The sequence below is a fragment of the Bombina bombina genome, chromosome 4 (assembly GCF_027579735.1).
Source record: "Bombina bombina isolate aBomBom1 chromosome 4, aBomBom1.pri, whole genome shotgun sequence".
NCBI lineage: Eukaryota > Metazoa > Chordata > Amphibia > Anura > Bombinatoridae > Bombina > Bombina bombina.
In genome coordinates, this window is record NC_069502.1 from 147,163,941 (window position 1) to 147,190,504 (window position 26,564).

The window sequence follows — 26,564 nt, forward strand, 5'->3', positions numbered from 1 at the left end:
GCCGCTACCATTAGTCCGATTACCTCCATAGATTACCTCCATACACTGAGCCACTGACGGCCGAGGAATGGAATGAAGAGCTCGGCAGATGGTTAAAATCTTTGATTTCCTGACCTCCGTCAGAATTTTTTTTCATGTCCACCGAATCTATCAGAGTTCCCAGGAATGGAGGCATAAGTGAACTCTTTTTTACGTTCACCTTCCACCCGTGAGATCTTAGAAAAGCCAACACGATGTCCGTGTGAGATTTGGCTAGTTGGTAAGTCGACGCCTGAATTAAGATATTGTCCAGATAAGGCGCCACAGCCATAGAACCGCCAGAAGGGACCCTAGCACCTTTGTGAAAATTCTGGGAGCTGTGGCCAACCCGAAGGGAAGAGCCACAAACTGGTAATGCTTGTCCAGAAAGACGAACCTGAGGAACTGGTGATCTTTGTGGATAGGGATGTGTAGATACGCATCCTTTAAGTCCACGGTGGTCATATATTGACCCTCCTGGATCATTGGTAAAATAGTCCGAATGGTCTCCATCTTGAAGGATGGGACTCTGAGGAATTTGTTTAGGATCTTGAGATCTAAAATTGGTCTGAAGGTTCCCTCTTTTTTGGGAACCACAAACAGATTGGAGTAGAACCCCTGCCCCTGTTCTGTTTTCGGAATGATTTCTAAAGCCCAGGAGTCCTGAACTTCTCTTGCCCAAGCATGAGCAAAGAGAGAAAGTCTGCCCCCTACTAGATCCGGTCCCGGATCGGGGGCTACCCCTTCATGCTGTCTTGCTGGCAGCAGCGGGCTTCTTGGCCTGTTTACCCTTGTTCCAAGTCTGGTTAGGTCTCCAGACTGACTTGGATTGAGCAAAATTCCCCTCTTGCTTTGCAGCAGGGGAAGAGGTAGAGGGACCACCTTTGAAGTTTCGAAAGGAACGAAAATCATTTTGTTTGGTCCTCCTCTTATTTGTCTTATCCTGAGGAAGGGCATGGCCTTTCCCTCCAGTGATGTCTGAAATGATCTCTTTCAGTTCAGGCCCGAATAAGGTCTTACCCTTGAAAGGGATGGCTAAAAGCTTAGATTTTGATGACACATCAGCAGACCAGGACTTAAGCCATAACGCTCTACACGCTAAAATGGCAAAAGCTGAATTCTTTGCCGCTAATTTAGCCAGTTAAAAAGCGGCATCTGTAATGAAAGAATTAGCTAGCTTGAGAGCCCTAATTCTATCCAGAATATCATCTAATGGGGTCTCAACCTGAAGAGCCTCCTCCAGAGCCTCGAACCAAAAAGAAGCTGCAGTAGTTACAGGAACAATGCACGCTATAGGTTGGAGAAGAAAACCCTGATGAACAAATATTTTCTTTAGGAGACCCTCTAATTTTTTTATCCATATGATCTTTGAAAGCACAACTGTCCTCAATAGGTATAGTTGTACGCTTAGCCAGGGTAGAAATAGCTCCCTCCACCTTAGGGACCGTCTGCCACGAGTCCAGCATGGTGTCTGATATGGGAAACATTTTCTTAAAAGTAGGAGGGGGAGCGAACGGAATACCTGGTCTATCCCACTCCTTAGTAACAATGTCCGAAATCCTCTTAGGGACCGGAAAAACATCAGTGTAGGCAGGAACCTCTAGAAATCTGTCCATTTTACACAATTTCTCTGGAACTACAATAGGGTCGCTAAAACCTCCCTGAGCAATAAGCGGAGGTGTTCTAGTTTAAATTTAAAAGCCGTCATATCTGAGTCTGTCTGAGGGAACATCTTTCCTGAATCAGAAATCTCTCCCTCAGACAGCAAATCCCTCACCCCCAACTCAGAACATTGTGAGGGTACATCGGATATGGCTAATAAAGCGTCAGAGGGCTCAGCATTTGTTCTCACACCAGACCTACTGCGCTTCCCCTGCAACCCAGGCAGCTTAGATAAAACCTCTGAGAGGGTAGTATTCCTAACTGCGGCCATATCTTGCAGGGTGAAAGAATTAGACGCACTAGAAGTACTTGGCGTCGCTTGTGCGGGCGTTAATGGTTGTGACACTTGGGGAGAATAAGATGGCATTACCTGATTCCCTTCTGACTGAGAATCATCCTGCGACATACTTTTAGTAGCTAAAATATGTTCTTTGCAATTTATTGACCTTTTATTGCATGAGGGACACATTCTAAGTGGGGCTTCTAAACATATTGAACAATGACTTTCTTCAGTTAGACATGTTGAACAGGCTAGTAATGACTACAAACAAGCATGAAAACACTTTATTTAGTGAAAAAAATAATCTTAAAAAACGGTACTGCGCCTTTAAGAGAAAAAAAGCATACACGTTCTGCAAAACTGCTTTAAAATGCACCAAATTTTTCAAATTTTTGCAAGCAGACTCAATATGTGTAGTTAAGTTTGCCCCACAAGGAAATTTAACATTTAACCCTTTAAAGTGCAAAACGGAATGAAATTAGGCCTAAATCCGGAAAAAACACCCTCAGCACCTTGCCACAGGCCTGCTGTGTCGCCTATCTGCCCTCAGGGATAGTAAATATGGGGTTAAAGCTTCGATTTGGCCCAAAACATCCACAAGGGCCCTCAGGAGTTGGAGCTTGCTGAGTGAAAACAACTGCGCATCTGAGGCGCGAAAATAGGCCCCGTCCATCTCACTCGATGACTCTACAGCCTCAAAGAACCGCACCAGAGCGGTTTTAAACTAGCCATGTGGGTTCTGAGACCCAAAAAATAAGCCAAGTGTACCCTCAATAAAGTTGTCCAAAAAACGTTATTGCCAACAAAACGTTAACAGCACTCCCAGTTCATAAAACGTTTGCCCACAAACATTCAAAACTCAGTGTCAACCATTTTTGTAATTAGCCCCTTATGCAAGCTTAGTAATGCCATTCTATAGCTCTTAGGATTACTGCTTACCCTTATGGGGATACTGTCAGCCTTTCTGAAATACAAAGTCTCTCCAGAAAAAATGACTGAACATACTTCACTGCTATATAGCATGAAAGCGTTCCTCACACTGAAGTTTCTTGTACCCCTCAGCCTCTGTGGGAACCGCACTGGATCTTAGTTACAAATGCTAAGATCATCATCCTCCAGGCAGAAGTCTTCATCCATCTGCTGCCTGAGAGTAAATAGTACACACCGGTACCATTTAAAACAAAAAAACTCTTGCTTGAAGAAATTTAAAACGAATATTTTATCACCTCTTTCACTTTACCCTTCCTAGTACTTAGAGTAGGCAAAGAGAATGACTGGGGGGTGGAGCTAAGGGAGGAGCTATATAGACAGCTCTGCTGTGGTGCTCTTTGCTACTTCCTGTTAGCAGGAGGATAATATCCCAAAAGTAAAGGATGAATCCATTGACTCTTCGTACCTTATAGAAGAAAACAGCAGGGCAACCCTAGAGCTATTTAAACAAAAAAAGGCCTAGGAAACTTCCTGTCTGAAATTCAAACAGATTCAAGAACCCCCCTGGAGCCTACCCCAGGAACTCCATTCCAAAATCAACTGGAAAGAACAGGAGAGATTCCTTAAAACTCCTAGGAGACGATGGAGAAACCAGAACCGCCAAGAGAAGAGCAACCAGAAACCAGAACAAACAGGATACTGAATAAAACGAAAACCCCCCTGCATCCCAGAAATCTAGAATCAGAACAAGGTTACTGGAAACAATACGGTCCCGAAAAAACGTATTTCCTCAAAATGATGATAGGAAAATCTCCATCTCCCTGATAAAGGGAGAGAGAACCGTATATCAACCCTCAAGAGAAAGAAAAAATAAGCTCTATCTAGAGAGCATAGAAACCCAAATAGAACGAGAAAACCCCTAAGGAGCACCAATAAAGGAGGAAATACACCCCTGAGAAGACGAACCGGGAAAAGACTCCAAAAGTCACCCGTCCTTCCCTCATCAATAGGGGCAAAACTTCTACTAAAGAAAACTGTCACAGCAGAATTCAAACTCCTAAGCAGCAGCTTTGCAAGGTAGGGTATTAACTCGTAGGCCACTTGGACTGCATACGATCCAATATCAGACGCCCAACTAAGATGATTTACAGGACCAGCCTGATATCCAGGATAGAAGTGCTCCCTCTGGACCGAAAAACCAACCTCTTGAGAAGAAGAAAGGTAACAAGAACCCAAACAGGACCAGCCTATTAGTCAGAATACAACATATCTGTACAAACCGCAAAAGAACAGACATAACTATACCCCAACCAGGACCAGCCCGATATTAAGGATACGACATATCTGTTTAGGGTCAAACGGCAAAACTCTAAATTTCTAGCAGGGCCAGAAAACTGAGAATAATAAACAGAAAAAAATACAAGCTCAGAAGCTTAAACATAGTCTCAGACATATCGAGGGAACATCACCCCGACCAGAGACCACCTCTATTTTTTGTAATTCTTTTTTTTTTTTTTTTTTTTAAATAGAACTTCCACCGGAAGATTCCAACAATCAAGACATGAAAATCGCTAATACCAGAATCCCAGAGCGAAAATCTTCCTAAGAAGAATTTCAACATAATCTCACGCTCAAAAAACAAAGGAAAATAAATATCTCCGAACTGGAAAACTGATACAAAAACCAAGAATAACAATATAAAGACGATAAGGAATAGGATCACTATCCCTCCAGTCGTCTAAACAAGATCACAATCTGAACCAGCAGACAGATTCAGCTGACCGATCAGAAATAGGATCCTCCAACATTGCCAAAACTTCTCTCAGAAGTAGACGCAGACGAGCCATTCTAAATATAAAAGGCAAAATTCACACCCATCGGAGTATCTGAGGTCTCCGACCCTGGAGGTAGCACCTCTGAAGCCTCAGAGTACACCACGCTTCCCCAGAAGACTGATCGGACACCAAAGTCCTCTTACATGCCGGACCTTGGGCAGGAGTACACAGATCAAGCCTCCACTTGCACGTGGCAGGGAGATGCAATTGCGTTAAGGCCAGAGATATGGCCATGTGGAACCGTGCAGTAACCTCTGGTGGAAACAGGTCACCTTCAGGTGGTGTAACGATATGCCGGGCAACCGCCTGTGCAGGACCAGAAGATGTTAGGGAACGCACCTCATGTGGATGGCTCAGTGGTCTCCAACGTGGGAAGCAGAGAACACTCTAATGCGGCATACGGAACATAATTGAGAGGGCTGGGTTACCCGGGCCTCCTCACAATATACACAGGTATCAATATCTGAATCAGAGGAAACCCCCTCTAACATAACAGAATCCTCCATAACTCGACTAAGTAGATTATGGTCAAAAAACAACTGGCACCTTACACCCCCAATAGCTGTGGCACTCACCACCTCCTATGACCCAGACAGGTAGAGAAAAAAAATGGATCCTCTTTGCAGTCGCACAGTCAGGAATACGGAAATAGGAAACAAAAACGTGACCTCACCCGGTCACGTGGTGCAACGTGCAGGATTCACTCCCGCTAAGAAAAGCTTGCCAGTCCAAAAAACTGCACAGCTCGAAAACCTGTACGTTCCGTAAAAGCCTATGAGCCCAAACTTCCCATACACATAAAAAGTCAAAATCACAAAAACCTGAGTAAAGCCCCCACTGTTCAACAATCCCCCTCCTGAGAAATTAACCCTTGATTCCATAAAGATAAAGGAGCCCCACTGAGACCCTGTCTTCTAACGTTATAAGTATATAAAAATTAAAACAATCTTACCGGAATCTGTGCCGTGGAACAGCAACACCGTCCTTCAAGTTTGACAGATTGTAGCAGCGCTTCTGACATGGACTTAAGTGCAGAAAAGCAGGCAGTGAAACTTGTCAACGCTGATTGCTTATGGAGCTGTTAACATGAGTCGGGATGGTTTCGCAGAAAGACTCTCCCTGCATCTCCGGACTCCAACTTTCATCAATGCTCTCACTGAGAGGCTGACAAGACTATTTAAAACTCCAATCCCATCTCGAAGAGTACTACCCTCCATAAGAAACTACTCTGTAATCTTCTGACACTTCGGAAGATTACAGAGTAAAGGAAAGGCAAAGAATGACTGGGAGATGAGGGAAGTGGGGGAGGTATGTAAGCCTTTGGCTGCGGTGTCTTTGCCTCCTCCTGGTGGCCAGGTTCTGTATTCCCAAAAGAAATGAATGAAGCTGTGGACTCTCCCTGTATTTAGAAGGAAAACATCCATGCTAAAAAGTTTCTAAATGTTGTCCTTAGTTTAGAAACACACAATGTTTACATGTTTTTTGCTTTTTTTTGCAAGTTATAGGACAATAAGTACAAGTAGCACTTTGCTATTTCCAAACCATTTTTTCCCCCTCAAAATTAGCCATAGTTACATTGTAACACTGATATCTGTCAGGAATCCCTGAATATCCCTTCATATGTGTGTGTGTGTGTGTGTGTATATATATATATATATATATATATATATATATATATATATATATATATATATATTTAGTAGACAACCCAAAGTATTGATCTAGGCCCATTATGGAATATTTCATGCCACAATTTCACCGCCAAATGTGATAAAATAAAAAAAAAATATATTTTTCAAAAACTTTAGGTTTCTCAGTGAAATTATTTACAAACAGCTTGTGCAATTATGGCACAAATGGTTGTAAATGCTTCTCTGGGATTCACTTTGTTCAGAAATAGACATATATGGCTTTGGAATTGCATTTTTGTAAGGCAGCTAAATGCTGCTGCGCACCACACTTTTATTATGCCCAGCAGTGAAGGGGTTAATTGGGTAGCTTGTGGGGTTAATTTTAGCTTTAGTGTAGAGATTGCCTCCCACCTGAAACATCCCAACCCCATGATCCCTCCCTGACCCCTCTCAGAAAGTCTGCCAGTACTAAAATAAAAGGCTTTTGTTTTTTAATACATATTCTTCAGTGTAGGATCCCCCTTAGCCCCCAACCTCCCTGATCCCACACTAACAGCTCTCTAACCCTCCCCCCCTACCTATTTTCCGCCATCTTAGGTACTGGCAGCTGTCTGCTAGTACCCAGTTTGCAAAAAAAAAAAAAGTTTTTCTTTTTTAAATAATAAAAAAAAAAAAAAGATTCTGTAGTAAGGCTGTCCCCCCCCCTCCATACCCTACCCCCTACCAAATTCTTATCCCAACATTTCCCCCCTCTCCATCACACTTTGCTGTAGTGTAGCAGTCCCAGTCCCGCGCGCAATTCCGCACCCCTCTTGCGCGCTCCCGGCCCCTTCATCTGGCCTAACTGGAACTCCCTCCAGCGATGGGCCGCCCACCCGCCTCCTTGCTATCCCTCCCACCCATCAACGATCGGCACCATTGCTGACCAATGCAGAGAGGGCCACAGAGTGGGGGGGAATATGCATACGAAGATCCATAAGGATTTGGTAAATCCCCCTGGAAGACAGATTAAAAATCGGGAATTAATTCAGTAACATCAAATTCTTTATCAGTACGTAGATAAGTTTCTACAGAAGTTAAAGTGATTTACCCTCGTACCTAAGAAATTCAACAAATGTTATATTATTGAAAAGATTAAATTATTGTTTGCTATTGAAGGTTCAAACAAAAAAATAATAGCAAGTAAATGATTGTGACATTCTTTTAATCACTGGTGTAGCAATTTCTTTTCAGTACAACTAGTTGAATCATTTGTTTAAAAATTATTCAACATAGATTATTTTTTATTAATTTTTTTTAAAAGAACTAAACATATTGTAGTTACCTGGTTTTAACCATTCAATTTCAAAACAAGGAATTCCATTCCTGATGCGAGTCTTTAAGATACTAAAAGGGGAGGAAAAAATAACCTTGTAACGTATATATTACAAATACTGATAATTCTATAAAGTCATTGCATAGTTTTTAGCACAGTGTGGCTTACAACTTATCTACCACTTAGATATGCACATAGTTTTGAGATGGTGGCAGTTAAAGGTAGTTTTGGTACCACCCTCACTAAGAACATGTAGATTCAATTCAAGCATGATATCTAAACTTTAAACAGCTAAATTCAATTAGTGGGGGAATCTATATATTTTGGCATTATAGTGTGTATGTGTATATATATATATATATATATATATATATATACACACATACATACATATATATATATATATATATACACACACACATACATACATACATACATATATATATATATATATATATATATATATATATATATATACACACACACACACACAGGTACACACTATAATGCCAAAAGTATATATATATATATATATATATATATATATATAGATTCCCCCACTAATTGAATTTATCTGTTTTGGCCACAACCATTGCTAACAATATCATTTATATATTTAAATGTGTGTCTGTGTGCGCACATATATTTCTTTCATGTAATTGGCAAGAGTCCATGAGCTAGTGACGTATGGGATATACAATCCTACCAGGAGGCGCAAAGTTTCCCAAACCTCAAAATGCCTATAAATACACCCCCCACCACACCCACAATTCAGTTTTACAAACTTTGCCTCCTATGAGGTGGTGAAGAAAGTTTGTGCTAGATTTCTACATTGATATGCGCTTTTCAGCTTTTTTGAAGCCCGGTTCCTCTCAGAGTGCAGTGAATGACAGAGGGATGTGAAGGGAGTATTACCTATTGAATACAATGGTCATCCTAACATCGGTCGTAAAGATTCATCTCCTACCTCCCTGTTCAGATCGACGATATACTCTTATATACCATTACCTCTGCTGATTCTCGTTTCAGTACTGGCTTGGCTATCTACTTTATGTAGATGAGTGTCTTTTGGTAAGTATGTTTCCTTTATTTAAGACACTCTAAGCTATGGTTTGAAACTTTATATTTAACCCCTTAACGACATGCGTCGTACAGGGTACGTCGCACACAACCTGGTCTTTAAAGACCAGCGACGTACCCTGTACGACGTTGGGGTTGAAAGCGGCTGGAAGCGATCCTGATCGCTTCCAGACGATTTCCGGTTATTGCAGTGATGCCTCGATATCGATGCATCACTGCAATAACATTTTACCCCATCCGATGCAGAGAGAGCCACTCTGTGGCCCTCTCTGCAGCGGACATCGATGGCCGCAATCGGTGGGTGGGAGCCGACGTGGGAGGCCATCGGTGGATTATGTAATGCAGAGGTGGGCGGGATTGCGGGGGGCGCGCGCGTGCACGGGGGAGGGAGCGGGTGGGAACCATTACACTATGGAACAGATTTTGTTTATATTTAGAGGGAGAGAGGGGGGTATATAAAATGTAATATATATAATCTAAGTGATCTGGGAGGGGGTGGGGGTTTAGTCTTGGGGGGGGGGGAGCTACACTACAGAAAAGTGTGGGGGGGGGGAATAAAAAATATATTTTTTTTTGTAAACTGGGTACTGGCAGACAGCTGCCAGTACCCAAGATGGCTCCCAATAATGTAGAGGGGGAGGGATCAGGGAGGTTTGGGGCTAAGGGGGATCCTACACAGCAGCATATGTGAATATGCTAAAAAAAAAAATAATAATAATAATAATAATAATAAAAAAGATACCTTTTATTTTAGTACTGGCAGACTTTCTGTCAGTACTTAAGATGGCGGGGACAATTGTGGGGTGGGGGAGGGAAGAGAGCTGTTTGGGAGGGATCAGGGGGTCTGATGTGTTAGGTGGGAGGCTGATCTCTACACTAAAGCTAACATTAACCCTGCAAGTTCCCTACAAGATCCCTAATTAACCCCTTCACTGCTAGACATAATACACGTGTGATGTGCAGCGGCATTTAGCAGCCTTCTAATTACCAAAAAGCATCGCCAAAACCATATATGTCTGCTATTTCTGAACAAAGGGGATCCCAGAGAAGCATTTACAACCATTTGTGCCATAATTGCACAAGCTGTTTGTAAATAATTTCAGTGAGAAACCTAAAATTGCGAAAATATTTACGTTTTTTTTTTAAATTTGATCGCATTTGGCGGTGAAATGGTGGCATTAAATATACCAAAATGGGCCTAGATCAATACTTTGGGTTGTCTACTACACTAAAGCTAAAATTAACTCTTCAAGCTCCCTAATTAACCCCTTCACTGCTGGGCATAAAACACGAGTGGTGCGCAGTGGCATTTAGCAGCCTTCTTATTACCAAAAAGCAACACCAAAGCCATATAAGTCTGCTATTTCTGAACAAAGGGGATCCCAGAGAAGCATTTACAACCATTTATGCCATAATTGCACAAGTTGTTTGTAAATTTCTGTGAGAAACCTAAAGTTTGTGAAAAAAATTGTGAAAAATTGAACAATTTTTTTTATTTGATCGCATTTGGTAGTGAAATGGTGGCATGAAATATACCAAAATGGGCCTAGATCAATACTTTGGAATGTCTTCTAAAAAAAAATATATACATGTTAAGGGATATTCAGGTATTCCTGACAGATATCAGGGTTCCAATGTAACTAGCGCTCATTTTGAAAAAAAGTGGTATTGAAATAGCAAAGTGCTACTTGTATTTATTGCTCTATAACTTGCAAAAAAAGCAAAGAACATGTTAACATTGGGTATTTCTAAACTCAGGACAAAATTTAGAAACTATTTAGCATGGTTGTTTTTTGGTGGTTGCAGATGTTTAACAGATTTTGGGGGTCAAAGTTAGAAAAAGTGTGTTTTATTTCCATTTTTTCCTCATATTTTATAATTTTTTTAATATATTATAAGATATGATGAAAAACATAATTTATTTAAGAACTTACCTGATAAATTCATTTCTTTCATATTAGCAAGAGTCCATGAGCTAGTGACGTATGGGATATACATTCCTACCAGGAGGGGCAAAGTTTCCCAAAACTTAAAATGCCTATAAATACACCCCTCACCACACCCACAATTCAGTTTAACGAACAGCCAAGAAGTGGGGTGATAAGAAAAAAGTGCGAAAGCATATAAAATAAGGAATTGGAATAATTGTGCTTTATACAAAAAAATCATAACCACCACAAAAAAGGGCGGGCCTCATGGACTCTTGCTAATATGAAAGAAATGAATTTATCAGGTAAGTTCTTACATAAATTATGTTTTCTTTCATGTAATTAGCAAGAGTCCATGAGCTAGTGACGTATGGGATAATGACTACCCAAGATGTGGATCTTTCCACACAAGAGTCACTAGAGAGGGAGGGATAAAATAAAGACAGCCAATTCCTGCTGAAAATAATCCACACCCAAAATAAAGTTTAATGAAAAACATAAGCAGAAGATTCAAACTGAAACCACTGCCTGAAGTACTTTTCTACCAAAAACTGCTTCAGAAGAAGAAAACACATCAAAATGGTAGAATTTAGAAAAAGTATGCAAAGAGGACCAAGTTGCTGCTTTGCAAATCTGATCAATCGAAGCTTCATTCCTAAACGCCCAGGAAGTAGAAACTTACCTAGTAGAATGAACTGTAATCCTTCGAGGCGGAATTTTACCCGACTCGATATAGGCATGATGAAATAAAGATTTCAACCAAGATGCCAAAGAAATGGCAGAAGCTTTCTGGCCTTTTCTAGAACCGGAAAAGATGACAGACTAGAAGTCTTTCGGAAAGACTTAGAAGCTTAAACATAAATAAACAACAGCAAATTTCCCATGGGTTAAATGACTGATATCCTGATCAAGTAATGTATACACTCAATGGCTGGACAGTCATACGTCACAGAAAGCTAATGAACCCCCAGGAAAGCACATATGACGTGCACCAGATAAGCCTGTAAATCCAAGCAACTCCAAGGCTCCCAGCAGAGTCGAATAACCAAGAGACAACTTTCAACGTCACCCCGCAAATACTGTATAGGCAGAAAATTCTTCTTAATTATGTGAACATAAAAGTGCCTTTTTTACCTTTACATCAAAGGATCCCTTCGTCTGCCAGGTACAGGCTCCGTCGTCCTGGTGAACCGCAGCTCCGGTGCGGAATTACTCACTAGACTGGCCTCCTTTATGCAGCGTGTCCTTTGGTATGCGAGACCGGCGTGTGACGTCACACCGGGGGCGTGCCTATGCAGGGGACTTGCAACGTGTGTGTCTCACTGAAGCTTGGTGCCGATTCTTCAGCTTTCCTAGGGGGAACAGGTAAACCAACAGCTTGCCATAAAGAGTGTAGAGGCTGTATGGGCTCCAAATGAAAAGCGGGCTCCTTGTAGCCCGTAGGTAAATAAACAAAGGAAGATTCTGGAGTCCCAATGAAATAATCCAACAAACTTTATTGTGAAAAAATAATAAAATAAGTAGAGACACCAGCAATAGACAGAGAAACAGCTGGTCCTACTAGTTTCGGCTAGTTGCAACTAGCCGAAACTAGTAGGACCAGCTGTTTCTCTGTCTATTGCTGGTGTCTCTACTTATTTTATTATTTTTTCACAATAAAGTTTGTTGGATTATTTCATTGGGACTCCAGAATCTTCCTAAGCTTAAACATAGTAATACAAAGCTCTAACAGCATCCAAAGAATGCAATGATTTCTCCTTAGAATTCATAGGATTAGGACATAATGAAGGAACCACAATTTCTCTACTAAGGTTGTTAGAATTCACAACCTTAGGTAAAAAATTCAAAAGAAGTTCGCAGCACCGCCTTATCCTGATGAAAAATCAGAAAAGGAGACTCACAAGAAAGAGCAGATAATTCAGAGACTCTTCTGGCAGGAGAGATGGCCAAAAGAAACAAAACTTTCCAAGAAAGTAATATAACGACCAAAGAATGCATGGGTTCAAAAGGAGGAGCTTGAAAAGCCCCCAGAACCAAATTCAAACTCCAAGGAGGAGAAATTGACTTAATGACAGGTTTTATACGAACCAAAGCTTGTACAAAACAATGAAATATCAGGAAGATTAGCAATCCTTCTGTGAAAAAAGAACAGAAAGAGCAGAGATTTGTCCTTTCAAGGAACTGAAAAATTCTCGGTATTCAAAAAGAAAAAATGATGAGAAAGACACTAAGAAATATAAGTCTTCCAGACTCTATAATATATCTCTCTAGATACAGATTTACGAGCCTGTCACATAGTATTAATCACAGAGTCAGAGAAACCTTCTTTGACCAAGAATCAAGCGTTCAATCTCCATACCTTTAAATTTAAGGATTTGAGATCCTGATGGAAAAAAGGACCTTGCGACAGAAAGTCTGGTCTTAACGGAAGAGTCCACAGCTGGCAAGAGGCCATCCAGACAAGATCCGCATACCAAAACCTGTGAGGCCATGCTGGAGCTACCAGCAGGACAAACGAGCATTCCTTTAGAATCTTGGAGAATACTCTTGGAAGAAGAACTAGAGGCGGAAAGATATAGGCAGGATGATACTTCCAAGGAAGTGATAATGTATCCACTGCTTCCGCCCGAGGATCCCGGGATCTGGACAGATACCAGGGAAGTTTCTTGTTTAGATGAGAAGCCATCAGATCTATTTCTGGGAGTTCCCACATTTGAACAATCTGAAGAAATACCTCTGGGTGAAGAGACCATTCGCCCGGATGCAACGTTTGGCGACTGAGATAATCCGCTTCCCAATTGTCTATACCTGGGATATGAACCGCAGAGATTAGACAGGAGCTGGATTCCGCCCAAACCAAAATTCGAGATGCTTCTTTGATCGAGATCCCTCCTTGATGATTGATGTATGCCACAGCTGTGACATTGTCTATCTGAAAACAAATGAACAACTCTCTCTTCAGAAGAGGCCAAGACTGAAGAGCTCTGAAAATTGCACGGAGTTCAAAAACATAATTTATGTAAGAACTTACCTGATAAATTCATTTCTTTCATATTAGCAAGAGTCCATGAGCTAGTGACGTATGGGATATACATTCCTACCAGGAGAGGCAAAGTTTCCCAAACCTTAAAATGCCTATAAATACACCCCTCACCACACCCACAATTCAGTTTAACGAATAGCCAAGAAGTGGGGTGATAAAAAAGTGCGAAAGCATATAAAATAAGGAATTGGAATAATTGTGCTTTATACAAAAAAAATCATAACCACCACAAAAAGGGTGGGCCTCATGGACTCTTGCTAATATGAAAGAAATGAATTTATCAGGTAAGTTCTTACATAAATTATGTTTTCTTTCATGTAATTAGCAAGAGTCCATGAGCTAGTGACGTATGGGATAATGATTACCCAAGATGTGGATCTTTCCACACAAGAGTCACTAGAGAGGGAGGGATAAAATAAAGACAGCCAATTCCTGCTGAAAATAATCCACACCCAAAATAAAGTTTAATAAAAAACATAAGCAGAAGATTCAGACTGAAACCGCTGCCTGAAGTACTTTTCTACCAAAAATTGCTTCAGAAGAAGAAAATACATCAAAAAGGTAGAATTGAAAAAGTATGCAAAGAGGACCAAGTTGCTGCTTTGCAAATCTGATCAACCGAAGCTTCATTCCTAAACGCCCAGGAAGTAGAAACTGACCTGGTAGAATGAGCTGTAATCCTCTGAGGCGGAGTTTTACCCGACTCAACATAGGCAAGATGAATTAAAGATTTCAACCAAGATGCCAAAGAAATGGCAGAAGCTTTCTGGCCTTTTCTAGAACCGGAAAAGATAACAAATAGACTAGAAGTCTTTCGGAAAGACTTAGTAGCTTCAACATAATATTTCAAAGCTCTAACAACATGCAAAGAATGCAATGCTTTCTCCTTAGAATTCTTAAGATTAGGACATAATGAAGGAACCACAATTTCTCTACTAATGTTGTTGGAAATCACAACTTTAGGTAAAAATTCAAAAGAAGTTCGCAACACCGCCTTATCCTGATGAAAAATCAGAAAAGGAGACTCACAAGAAAAGAGCAGATAATTCAGAAACTCTTCTGGCAGAAGAGATGGCCAAAAGGAACAAAACTTCCCAAGAAAGTAATTTAATGATCAATGAATGCATAGGTTCAAAGGGAGGAGCTTGAAGAGCTCCCAGAACCAAAATCAAACTCCAAGGAGGAGAAATTGACTTAATGACAGGTTTTATACGAACCAAAGCTTGTACAAAACAATGAATATCAGGAAGAATAGCAATCTTTCTGTGAAAAAGAACAGAAAGAGCAGAGATTTGTCCTTTCAAGAAACTTGCAGACAAACCCTTATCTAAACCATCCTGAAGAAACTGAAAAAAATTCTCGGCATTCTAAAAGAATGCCAAGAAAAAAGATGAGAAAGACACCAAAAAATATAAGTCTTCCAGACTCTATAATATATCTCTCTAGATACAGATTTACGAGCCTGTAACATAGTATTAATCACAGAGTCAGAGAAATCTCTTTGACCAAGAATCAAGCGTTCAATCTCCATACCTATAAATTTAAGGATTTCAGATCCTGATGGAAAAAAGGACCTTGCGACAGAAAGTCTGGTCTAACGGAAGAGTCCATGGTTGGCAAGAGGCCATCCGGACAAGATCCGTATACCAAACCTGTGAGGCCATGCCGGAGCTACCAGCAGAACAAACGAGCATTCCTTCAGTATCTTGGAGATTACTCTTGGAAGAAGAACTAGAGGCGGAAAGATATAGGCAGGATGATACTTCCAAGGAAGTGAAAATGCATCCACTGCCTCCGCCTGAGGATCCCGGGATCTGGACAGATATCTGGGAAGTTTCTTGTTTAGATGAGACGCCATCAGATCTATTTCTGGAAGTTCCCACATTTGAACAATCTGAAGAAATACCTCTGAACCAGAAGAACCATTATCAGTATCAGAATGATGATGTTCATTTAAAAATTCATCTGAAAAAAAGAGAAGTTTTAAAGGACTTTTATGTAAACTAGAAGGAGAAATAACAGACATAGCCTTCTAAATGGATTTAAAAAAATAAAATCTCTTATGTTTATCAGGAACACTCTGAAATTTAGATGTTGACGGAACAGCAACAGGTAATATAACAGTACTAAAGGAAATTTTATCTGCATTAATAAGTTTGTCATGACATGCAATACAAACAACAGCTGGAGAAACAGATACCAAAAATTTATAGCAGATACACTTAGCTTGGTAGCTCCAGCCCCGGCAGTGATTTTCCTAAAGTATCTTCTGACTCAGTTGCAACGTGGAACATCTTGCAATATGTAATAGAAAAAACAACATATAAAGCAAAATTGAACAAAATCCTTAAATGACAGTTTCAGGAATGGGAAAAAAATGCCAGTGAACAAGCTTCTAGCAACCAGAAGCAATAAATAATGAGACTTAAATAATGTGGAGACAAAAGCGACGCCCATATTTTTTTAGCGCCAAACAAGACGCCCACATTATTTGGCGCCTAAATGCTTTTGGCGCCAAAAATGACGCCACATCCGGAACGCCGACATTTTTGACGCAAAAAAAATCCGCGCCAAGAATGACGCAATAAAATGAAGCATTTTCAGCCCCCGCGAGCCTAACAGCCCACAGGGAAAAAAGAGTCAAATTTTTGAAAGGTAAGAAAAAATGATTAATTCAAATGCATTATCCCAAATATGAAACTGATTGTCTGAAAAATAAGGAAAGTTGAACATTCTGAGTCAAGGCAAATAAATGTTTGAATACATATATTTAGAACTTTATAAACAAAGTGCCCAACCATAGCTTAGAGTGTCACAGAAAATAAGATTTACTTACCCCAGGACACTCATCTACATGTTTGTAGAAAGCCAAACCAGTACTGAAACGAGAATCAGCAGAGGTAATGGTATATATAAGAGTATATCGTCGATCTGAAAAGGGAGGTAAGAGATGAATCTCTACGACCGATAACAGAGAACCTATGAAATAGACCCCGTAGAAGGAGATCACTGCATTCAAATAGGCAATACTCTCCTCACATCCTTCTGACATTCACTGCACGCTGAGAGGAAAACCGGGCTCCAACTTGCTGCGGAGCGCATATCAACGTAGAATCTAGCACAAACTTACTTCACCACCTCCATCGGAGGCAAAGTTTGTAAAACTGAATTGTGGGTGTGGTGAGGGGTGTATTTATAGGCATTTTAAGGTTTGGGAAACTTTGCCCCTCCTGGTAGGAATGTATATCCCATACGTCACTAGCTCATGGACTCTTGCTAATTACATGAAAGAAATATTGATCGGTAATCTCACCTCCTGAGATTCCCAAACCCCTTGTGCCGTCAGAGACCCCCACACAGCTCCCCAACCTGTAAGACTTGCATCTGTTGAGATTATAGTCCAGGTCGGAAGAACAAAGAAGCCCCCTGAACTAAACGATGGTGAACTGTCCACCATGTCAGAGAGTGTCGTATAATCGGTTTAAAGATTTTAATTGAGATATCTTTGTGTAATCCCTGCACCACCAGTTCAGCATACAGAGCTGAAGAGGTCGCATGTGAAAACAAGCAAAGGAGATCGCATCCGATGCGGCAGTCCTAAGACCTAAAATTTCCATGCATAAGGCTACCAAAGGGAATGATTGTGACTGAAGGTTTTGACAAGCTGATATCAATGTTAAACTTCTCTTATCTGACAAGGACAGAGTCATAGACACTGAATCTATCTGGAAACCTAAAAAGGTTACCCTTGTCTGAGGAAACAATGAACTGAATGGTAAATTGATCCTCCAACCATGATCTTGAAGAAACAACACAAGTCGATTCGTATGAGATTCTGCGAAAATGTGAAGACTGAGCAAGTACCAAGATATCGTCCAAATAAGGAAATACCAAAACCCTGTTCTCTGATTACAGACAGAAGGGCACCGAGAACCTTTGAAAAAAATTCTTGGAGCTGACGCTAGGCCAAACGGTAGAGCCACAAAACTGGTAATGCTTGTCTAAAAAGAGAATCTCAGAAACTAAAAGTGATCTGGATGAATCGGAATATGCAGATATACATCCTGTAAATCTATTGTAGACATATAATGCCCTTGCTAAACAAAAGACAGGATAGTCCTACAGTTACCATCTTGAATGTTGGTATCCTTACATAACGATTCAATATAGATAGATCCGGAACTGGTCTGAAGGAATTGACCTTCTTTGGTACAATGAAGAGATAGAATAAAACCCCAGCCCCTGTTCCAGAACTGGAACTGGCATAATTACTCCAGCCAACTCTAGATCTGAAACACATTTCAGAAATGCTGAGCCTTTGCTGTGTTTACTGGGACACGGGAAAGAAAAAAATCTCTTTGCAGGAGGCCTTAACTTGAAGCCAATTCTGTACCTTTCTGAAACAATGTTCTGAAACCAGAGATTGTGAACGGAATTGATCCAAATTTCCTTGAAGAAAATGTAAACTGCCCCATACCAGCTGAGCTGGAATGAGGGCCGCACCTTCATGGGTATTTAGGAGCTGGCTATATGTTTCTATAAGGCTTGGATATATTCCAAACTGGAAATGGTTTCCAAACTGATACCGCTCCTGTAGGGGGAAGGATCAGGCTTTTGTTCCTTGTTGTGAGGAAAGGAACGAAAATGATTATTAGACCTAAATTTACCTTAGATTTTTTATCCTTTGGTAAAAAAGTTCCTTTCCCTCCAGTAACAGTTGAGATAATAGAATCCAACTGAAAATCGAATAATTTATTACCCTGGAAAGAAAGGGAAAGCAAAGTTGACTTAGAAGACATATCAGCATTCCAAGTTTTAAGCCATAAAGCTTTTCTAGCTAAAAATAGCTAGAGACATATACCTGACATCAACTCTAATGATATCAAAAGATGGTATCACAAATAAAATTATTAGCATGTTATAGAATAATAATAATGCTATAAAATTATGATATGTTACTTGTTGCGCTAAAGCTTCTAACCAAAAAGTTGAAGCTGCAGCAACATCCGCTAAAAATATAGCAGGTCTAAGAAGATTACCTGAACATAAGTAAGCATTTCTTAGAAAGGATTCAATTTTCCTATCTAAAGGATCCTTAAATGAAGTACTATCTGCCATAGGAATAGTAGTACGTTTAGCAGGAGTAGAGACAGCCCCATTAACCTTAGAGATTTTGTCCCAAAACTCTAATCTGTCAGATGGCACAGGATATAATTGCTTAAACGTTTAGAAGGAGTAAATGAATTACCTAAATTATTCCATTCCATGGAAATTACTTCAGAAATAGCATCAGAGAGAGAAAACACTTCTGGAATAACTACAGGAGATTTAAAAACCTTATTTAAACGTTTAGATTTAGTATCAAGAGGACCAGAACCCTCTATTTCTAATGCAATTAATACTTCTTTAAGTAAAGAACGAATAAATTCCATCTTGAACAAATACAAAGATTTATCAGCATCAACCTCTGAGACAGAAACCTCTGAACCAGAAGATCCATTATCAGTATCAGAATGATGATGTTCATTTAAAAATTCATCTGAAAAAAGAGAAGTTTTAAAAGACTTTTATGTATACTAGAAAGAGAAATAACAGACATAGCCTTCTTAATGGATTTAAAACATAAAATCTCTTATGTTATCAGGAACACTCTGAAAATTAGATGTTGACGGAACAGCAACAGGTAATGTAACAGTACTAAAGGAAATTTTATCTGCATTAATAAGTTTGTCATGACATGCAATACAAACAACAGCTGGAGAAACAGATACCAAAAGTTTATAGCAGATACACTTAGCTTGGTAGCTCCAGCACTGGGCAGCGATTTTCCTGAAGTATCTTCTGACTCAGTTTCAACGTGGAACATCTTGCAATATGTAAAAGAAAAAACAACATATAAAGCAAAATTGATCAAATTCCTTAAATGACAGTTTCAGGAATGGGAAAAAATGCCAGTGAACAAGCTTCTAGCAACCAGAAGCAATAAATAATGAGACTTAAATAATGTGGAGACAAAAATGACGCCCATATTTTTTAGCGCCAAAAAAGACGCCCACATTATTTGGCGCCTAAATGCTTTTGGCGCCAAAAATGACGCCACATCCGAAACGCCGACACTTTTGACGCAAAAAAAGTCAAAAAATGACGCAACTTCCGGCGACACGTATGACGCCGGAAACAGAAAAAAAATTTGCGCCAAAAAAGTCCGCGCCAAGAATGACGCAATAAAATGAAGCATTTTCAGCCCCCGCGAGCCTAACAGCCCACAGGAAAAAACAGAATTTATGTTTACCTGATAAATTACTTTCTCCAACGGTGTGTCCGGTCCACGGCGTCATCCTTACTTGTGGGATATTCTCTTCCCCAACAGGAAATGGCAAAGAGCCCAGCAAAGCTGGTCACATGATCCCTCCTAGGCTCCGCCTACCCCAGTCATTCGACCGACGTTAAGGAGGAATATTTGCATAGGAGAAACCATATGAAACCGTGGTGACTGTAGTTAAAGAAAATAAATTATCAGACCTGATTAAAAAACCAGGGCGGGCCGTGGACCGGACACACCGTTGGAGAAAGTAATTTATCAGGTAAACATAAATTCTGTTTTCTCCAACATAGGTGTGTCCGGTCCACGGCGTCATCCTTACTTGTGGGAACCAATACCAAAGCTTTACGACACGGATGATGGGAGGGAGCAAATCAGGTCACCTAGATGGAAGGCACCACGGCTTGCAAAACCTTTCTCCCAAAAATAGCCTCAGAAGAAGCAAAAGTATCAAACTTGTAATATTTGGTAAAAGTGTGCAGTGAAGACCAAGTCGCTGCCCTACATATCTGATCAACAGAAGCCTCGTTCTTGAAGGCCCATGTGGAAGCCACAGCCCTAGTGGAATGAGCTGTGATTCTTTCGGGAGGCTGCCGTCCGGCAGTCTCGTAAGCCAATCTGATGATGCTTTTAATCCAAAAAGAGAGAGAGGTAGAAGTTGCTTTTTGACCTCTCCTTTTACCGGAATAAACAACAAACAAGGAAGATGTTTGTCTAAAATCCTTTGTAGCATCTAAATAGAATTTTAGAGCGCGAACAACATCCAAATTGTGCAACAAACGTTCCTTCTTCGAAACTGGTTTCGGACACAGAGAAGGTACGATAATCTCCTGGTTAATGTTTTTGTTAGAAACAACTTTTGGAAGAAAACCAGGTTTAGTACGTAAAACCACCTTATCTGCATGGAACACCAGATAAGGAGGAGAACACTGCAGAGCAGATAATTCTGAATCTCTTCTAGCAGAAGAAATTGCAACCAAAAACAAAACTTTCCAAGATAATAACTTAATATCAACGGAATGTAAGGGTTCAAACGGAACCCCCTGAAGAACTGAAAGAACTAAGTTGAGACTCCAAGGAGGAGTCAAAGGTTTGTAAACAGGCTTGATTCTAACCAGAGCCTGAACAAAGGCTTGAACATCTGGCACAGCTGCCAGCTTTTTGTGAAGTAACACAGACAAGGCAGAAATCTGTCCCTTCAGGGAACTTGCAGATAATCCTTTTTCCAATCCTTCTTGAAGGAAGGATAGAATCTTAGGAATCTTAACCTTGTCCCAAGGGAATCCTTTAGATTCACACCAACAGATATATTTTTTCCAAATTTTGTGGTAAATCTTTCTAGTTACAGGCTTTCTGGCCTGAACAAGAGTATCGATAACAGAATCTGAGAACCCTCGCTTCGATAAGATCAAGCGTTCAATCTCCAAGCCGTCAGCTGGAGTGAGACCAGATTCGGATGTTCGAACGGACCTTGAACAAGAAGGTCTCGTCTCAAAGGTAGCTTCCATGGTGGAGCCGATGACATATTCACCAGATCTGCATACCAAGTCCTGCGTGGCCACGCAGGAGCTATCAAGATCACCGACGCCCTTTCCTGATTGATCCTGGCTACCAGCCTGGGGATGAGAGGAAACGGCGGGAATACATAAGCTAGTTTGAAGGTCCAAGGTGCTACTAGTGCATCCACTAGAGCCGCCTTGGGATCCCTGGATCTGGACCCGTAGCAAGGAACTTTGAAGTTCTGACGAGAGGCCATCAGATCCATGTCTGGAATGCCCCACAGTTGAGTGACTTGGGCAAAGATTTCCGGATGGAGTTCCCACTCCCCCGGATGCAATGTCTGACGACTCAGAAAATCCGCTTCCCAATTTTCCACTCCTGGGATGTGGATAGCAGACAGGTGGCAGGAGTGAGACTCCGCCCATAGAATGATTTTGGTCACTTCTTCCATCGCCAGGGAACTCCTTGTTCCCCCCTGATGGTTGATGTACGCAACAGTTGTCATGTTGTCTGATTGAAACCGTATGAACTTGGCCCTCGCTAGCTGAGGCCAAGCCTTGAGAGCATTGAATATCGCTCTCAGTTCCAGAATATTTATCGGTAGAAGAGATTCTTCCCGAGACCAAAGACCCTGAGCTTTCAGGGATCCCCAGACCGCGCCCCAGCCCATCAGACTGGCGTCGGTCGTGACAATGACCCACTCTGGTCTGCGGAAGGTCATCCCTTGTGACAGGTTGTCCAGGGACAGCCACCAACGGAGTGAGTCTCTGGTCCTCTGATTTACTTGTATCCTCGGAGACAAGTTTGTATAGTCCCCATTCCACTGACTGAGCATGCACAGTTGTAATGGTCTTAGATGAATGCGCGCAAAAGGAACTATGTCCATTGCCGCTACCATCAAACCTATCACTTCCATGCACTGCGCTATGGAAGGAAGAGGAACGGAATGAAGTATCCGACAAGAGTCTAGAAGTTTTGTTTTTCTGGCCTCTGTCAGAAAAATCCTCATTTCTAAGGAGTCTATTATTGTCCCCAAGAAGGGAACCCTTGTTGACGGAGATAGAGAACTCTTTTCCACGTTCACTTTCCATCCGTGAGATCTGAGAAAGGCCAGGACAATGTCCGTGTGAGCCTTTGCTTGAGGAAGGGACGACGCCTGAATCAGAATGTCGTCCAAGTAAGGTACTACAGCAATGCCCCTTGGTCTTAGCACAGCTAGAAGGGACCCTAGTACCTTTGTGAAAATCCTTGGAGCAGTGGCTAATCCGAAAGGAAGCGCCACGAACTGGTAATGCTTGTCCAGGAATGCGAACCTTAGGAACCGATGATGTTCCTTGTGGATAGGAATATGTAGATACGCATCCTTTAAATCCACCGTGGTCATGAATTGACCTTCCTGGATGGAAGGAAGAATTGTTCGAATGGTTTCCATTTTGAACGATGGAACCTTGAGAAACTTGTTTAAGATCTTGAGATCTAAGATTGGTCTGAACGTTCCCTCTTTTTTGGGAACTATGAACAGATTGGAGTAGAACCCCATCCCTTGTTCTCCTAATGGAACAGGATGAATCACTCCCATTTTTAACAGGTCTTCTACACAACGTAAGAATGCCTGTCTTTTTATGTGGTCTGAAGACAACTGAGACCTGTGGAACCTCCCCCTTGGGGGAAGCCCCTTGAATTCCAGAAGATAACCTTGGGAGACTATTTCTAGCGCCCAAGGATCCAGAACATCTCTTGCCCAAGCCCGAGCGAAGAGAGAGAGTCTGCCCCCCACCAGATCCGGTCCCGGATCGGGGGCCAACATTTCATGCTGTCTTGGTAGCAGTGGCAGGTTTCTTGGCCTGCTTTCCCTTGTTCCAGCCTTGCATTGGTCTCCAAGCTGGTTTGGCTTGAGAAGTATTACCCTCTTGCTTAGAGGACGTAGCACTTTGGGCTGGTCCGTTTCTACGAAAGGGACGAAAATTAGGTTTATTTTTGGCCTTGAAAGGCCGATCCTGAGGAAGGGCATGGCCCTTACCCCCAGTGATATCAGAGATAATCTCTTTCAAGTCAGGGCCAAACAGCGTTTTCCCCTTGAAAGGAATGTTAAGTAGCTTGTTCTTGGAAGACGCATCAGCTGACCAAGATTTCAACCAAAGCGCTCTGCGCGCCACAATAGCAAACCCAGAATTCTTAGCCGCTAACCTAGCCAATTGCAAAGTGGCGTCTAGGGTGAAAGAATTAGCCAATTTGAGAGCATTGATTCTGTCCATAATCTCCTCATAAGGAGGAGAATCACTATCGACCGCCTTTACCAGCTCATCGAACCAGAAACACGCGGCTGTAGTGACAGGGACAATGCATGAAATTGGTTGTAGAAGGTAACCCTGCTGAACAAACATCTTTTTAAGTAAACCTTCTAATTTTTTATCCATAGGATCTTTGAAAGCACAACTATCTTCTATGGGTATAGTGGTGCGTTTGTTTAAAGTAGAAACCGCTCCCTCGACCTTGGTGACTGTCTGCCATAAGTCCTTTCTGGGGTCGACCATAGGAAACAATTTTTTAAATATGGGGGGAGGGACGAAAGGAATACCGGGCCTTTCCCATTCTTTATTTACAATGTCCGCCACCCGCTTGGGTATAGGAAAAGCTTCTGGGAGCCCCGGGACCTCTAGGAACTTGTCCATTTTACATAGTTTCTCTGGGATGACCAACTTGTCACAATCATCCAGAGTGGATAATACCTCCTTAAGCAGAATGCGGAGATGTTCCAACTTAAATTTAAACGTAATCACATCAGGTTCAGCTTGTTGAGAAATGTTCCCTGAATCAGTAATTTCTCCCTCAGACAAAACCTCCCTGGCCCCATCAGACTGGTTTAGGGGCCCTTCAGAACCATTATTATCAGCGTCGTCATGCTCTTCAGTATCTAAAACAGAGCAGTCGCGCTTACGCTGATAAGTGTGCATTTTGGCTAAAATGTTTTTGACAGAATTATCCATTACAGCCGTTAATTGTTGCATAGTAAGGAGTATTGGCGCGCTAGATGTACTAGGGGCCTCCTGAGTGGGCAAGACTCGTGTAGACGAAGGAGGGAATGATGCAGTACCATGCTTACTCCCCTCACTTGAGGAATCATCTTGGGCATCATTGTCACATAAATCACATTTATTTAAATGAGAAGGAACTCTGGCTTCCCCACATTCAGAACACAGTCTATCTGGTAGTTCAGACATGTTAAACAGGCATAAACTTGATAACAAAGTACAAAAAACGTTTTAAAATAAAACCGTTACTGTCACTTTAAATTTTAAACTGAACACACATTATTACTGCAATTGCGAAAAAATATGAAGGAATTGCTCAAAATTCACCAAAATTTCACCACAGTGTCTTAAAGCCTTAACAGTATTGCACCCCAAATTTGGAAGCTTTAACCCTTAAAATAACGGAACCGGAGCCGTTTTTAACTTTAACCCCTTTACAGTCCCTGGTGTCTGCTTTGCTGAGACCCAACCAAGCCCAAAGGGGAATACGATACCAAATGACGCCTTCAGAAAGTCTTTTCTATGTATCAGAGCTCCTCACACATGCGACTGCATGTCATGCCTCTCAAAAACAAGTGCGCAACACCGGCGCGAAAATGAGGCTCTGCCTATGATTTGTGAAAGCCCCTAAAGAGAAAGGTGTCTAAAAAAGTGCCTGCCGATATAAACTTATCAAAATACCCAGATTAAATGATTCCTCAAGGCTAAATATGTGTTAATAATGAATCGATTTAGCCCAGAAAAAGTCTACAGTCTTAATAAGCCCTTGTGAAGCCCTTATTTACAATCTTAATAAACATGGCTTACCGGATCCCATAGGGAAAATGACAGCTTCCAGCATTACATCGTCTTGTTAGAATGTGTCATACCTCAAGCAGCAAGAGACTGCTCACTGTTCCCCCAACTGAAGTTAATTCCTCTCAACAGTCCTGTGTGGAACAGCCATGGATTTTAGTAACGGTTGCTAAAATCATTTTCCTCATACAAACAGAAATCTTCATCTCTTTTCTGTTTCTGAGTAAATAGTACATACCAGCACTATTTTAAAATAACAAACTCTTGATTGAATAATAAAAACTACAGTTAAACACTAAAAAACTCTAAGCCATCTCCGTGGAGATGTTGCCTGTACAACGGCAAAGAGAATGACTGGGGTAGGCGGAGCCTAGGAGGGATCATGTGACCAGCTTTGCTGGGCTCTTTGCCATTTCCTGTTGGGGAAGAGAATATCCCACAAGTAAGGATGACGCCGTGGACCGGACACACCTATGTTGGAGAAAAGTCAAATTTTTTTTTTTAAGGTAAGAAAAAATGATTGAAACAAATGCATTTATCCCAAGTATGAAACTGACTGTCTGAAAATAAGGAATGTTGAACATCCTGAGTCAAGGCAAATAAATGTTTGAATACATATATTTAGAACTTTATAAAAAAGTGCCTAACCATAGCTTAGAGTGTCACAGAAAATAAGCTTACTTACTTACCCCAGGACACTCATCTACATGTTGTAGAAAGCCAAACCAGTACTGAAACGAAAATCAGCAGAGGTAATGGTATATATATAAGAGTATATCGTCGATCTGAAAAGGGAGGTAAGAGATGAATCTCTACGACCGATAACAGAGAACCTATGAAATAGACCCCGTAGAAGGAGATCATTGCATTAAAATAGGCAATACTCTCCTCACATCCCTCTGACATTCACTGCACGCTGAGAGGAAAACCGGGCTCCAACCTGCTGCGGAGCGCATATCAACGTAGAATCTAGCACAAACTTACTTCACCACCTCCATAGGAGGCAAAGTTTGTAAAACTGAATTGTGGGTGTGGTGAGGGGTGTATTTATAGGCATTTTAAGGTTTGGGAAACTTTGCCCCTCCTGGTAGGAATGTATATCCCATACGTCACTAGCTCATGGACTCTTGCTAATTACATGAAAGAAATAATGGTATCTTTAGAAAGTCCATTTAGTGGCGAGAAAAACGGTA

At 41.2% G+C, this 26,564-nt stretch overlaps 1 protein-coding gene across 1 annotated transcript in view; it reads right to left on the reverse strand.

The window, feature by feature from the left end:
• GEN1 (GEN1 Holliday junction 5' flap endonuclease) overlaps nucleotides 1-26,564 on the reverse strand; it is a 240,191-nt gene that overhangs the window by 51,426 nt on the left and 162,201 nt on the right. The window contains exon 10 of the mRNA XM_053711236.1: nucleotides 7,681-7,742. Within this exon, the coding sequence (XP_053567211.1) occupies nucleotides 7,681-7,742 (62 nt within the window). The remainder of the gene's footprint in view (nucleotides 1-7,680; nucleotides 7,743-26,564) is intronic.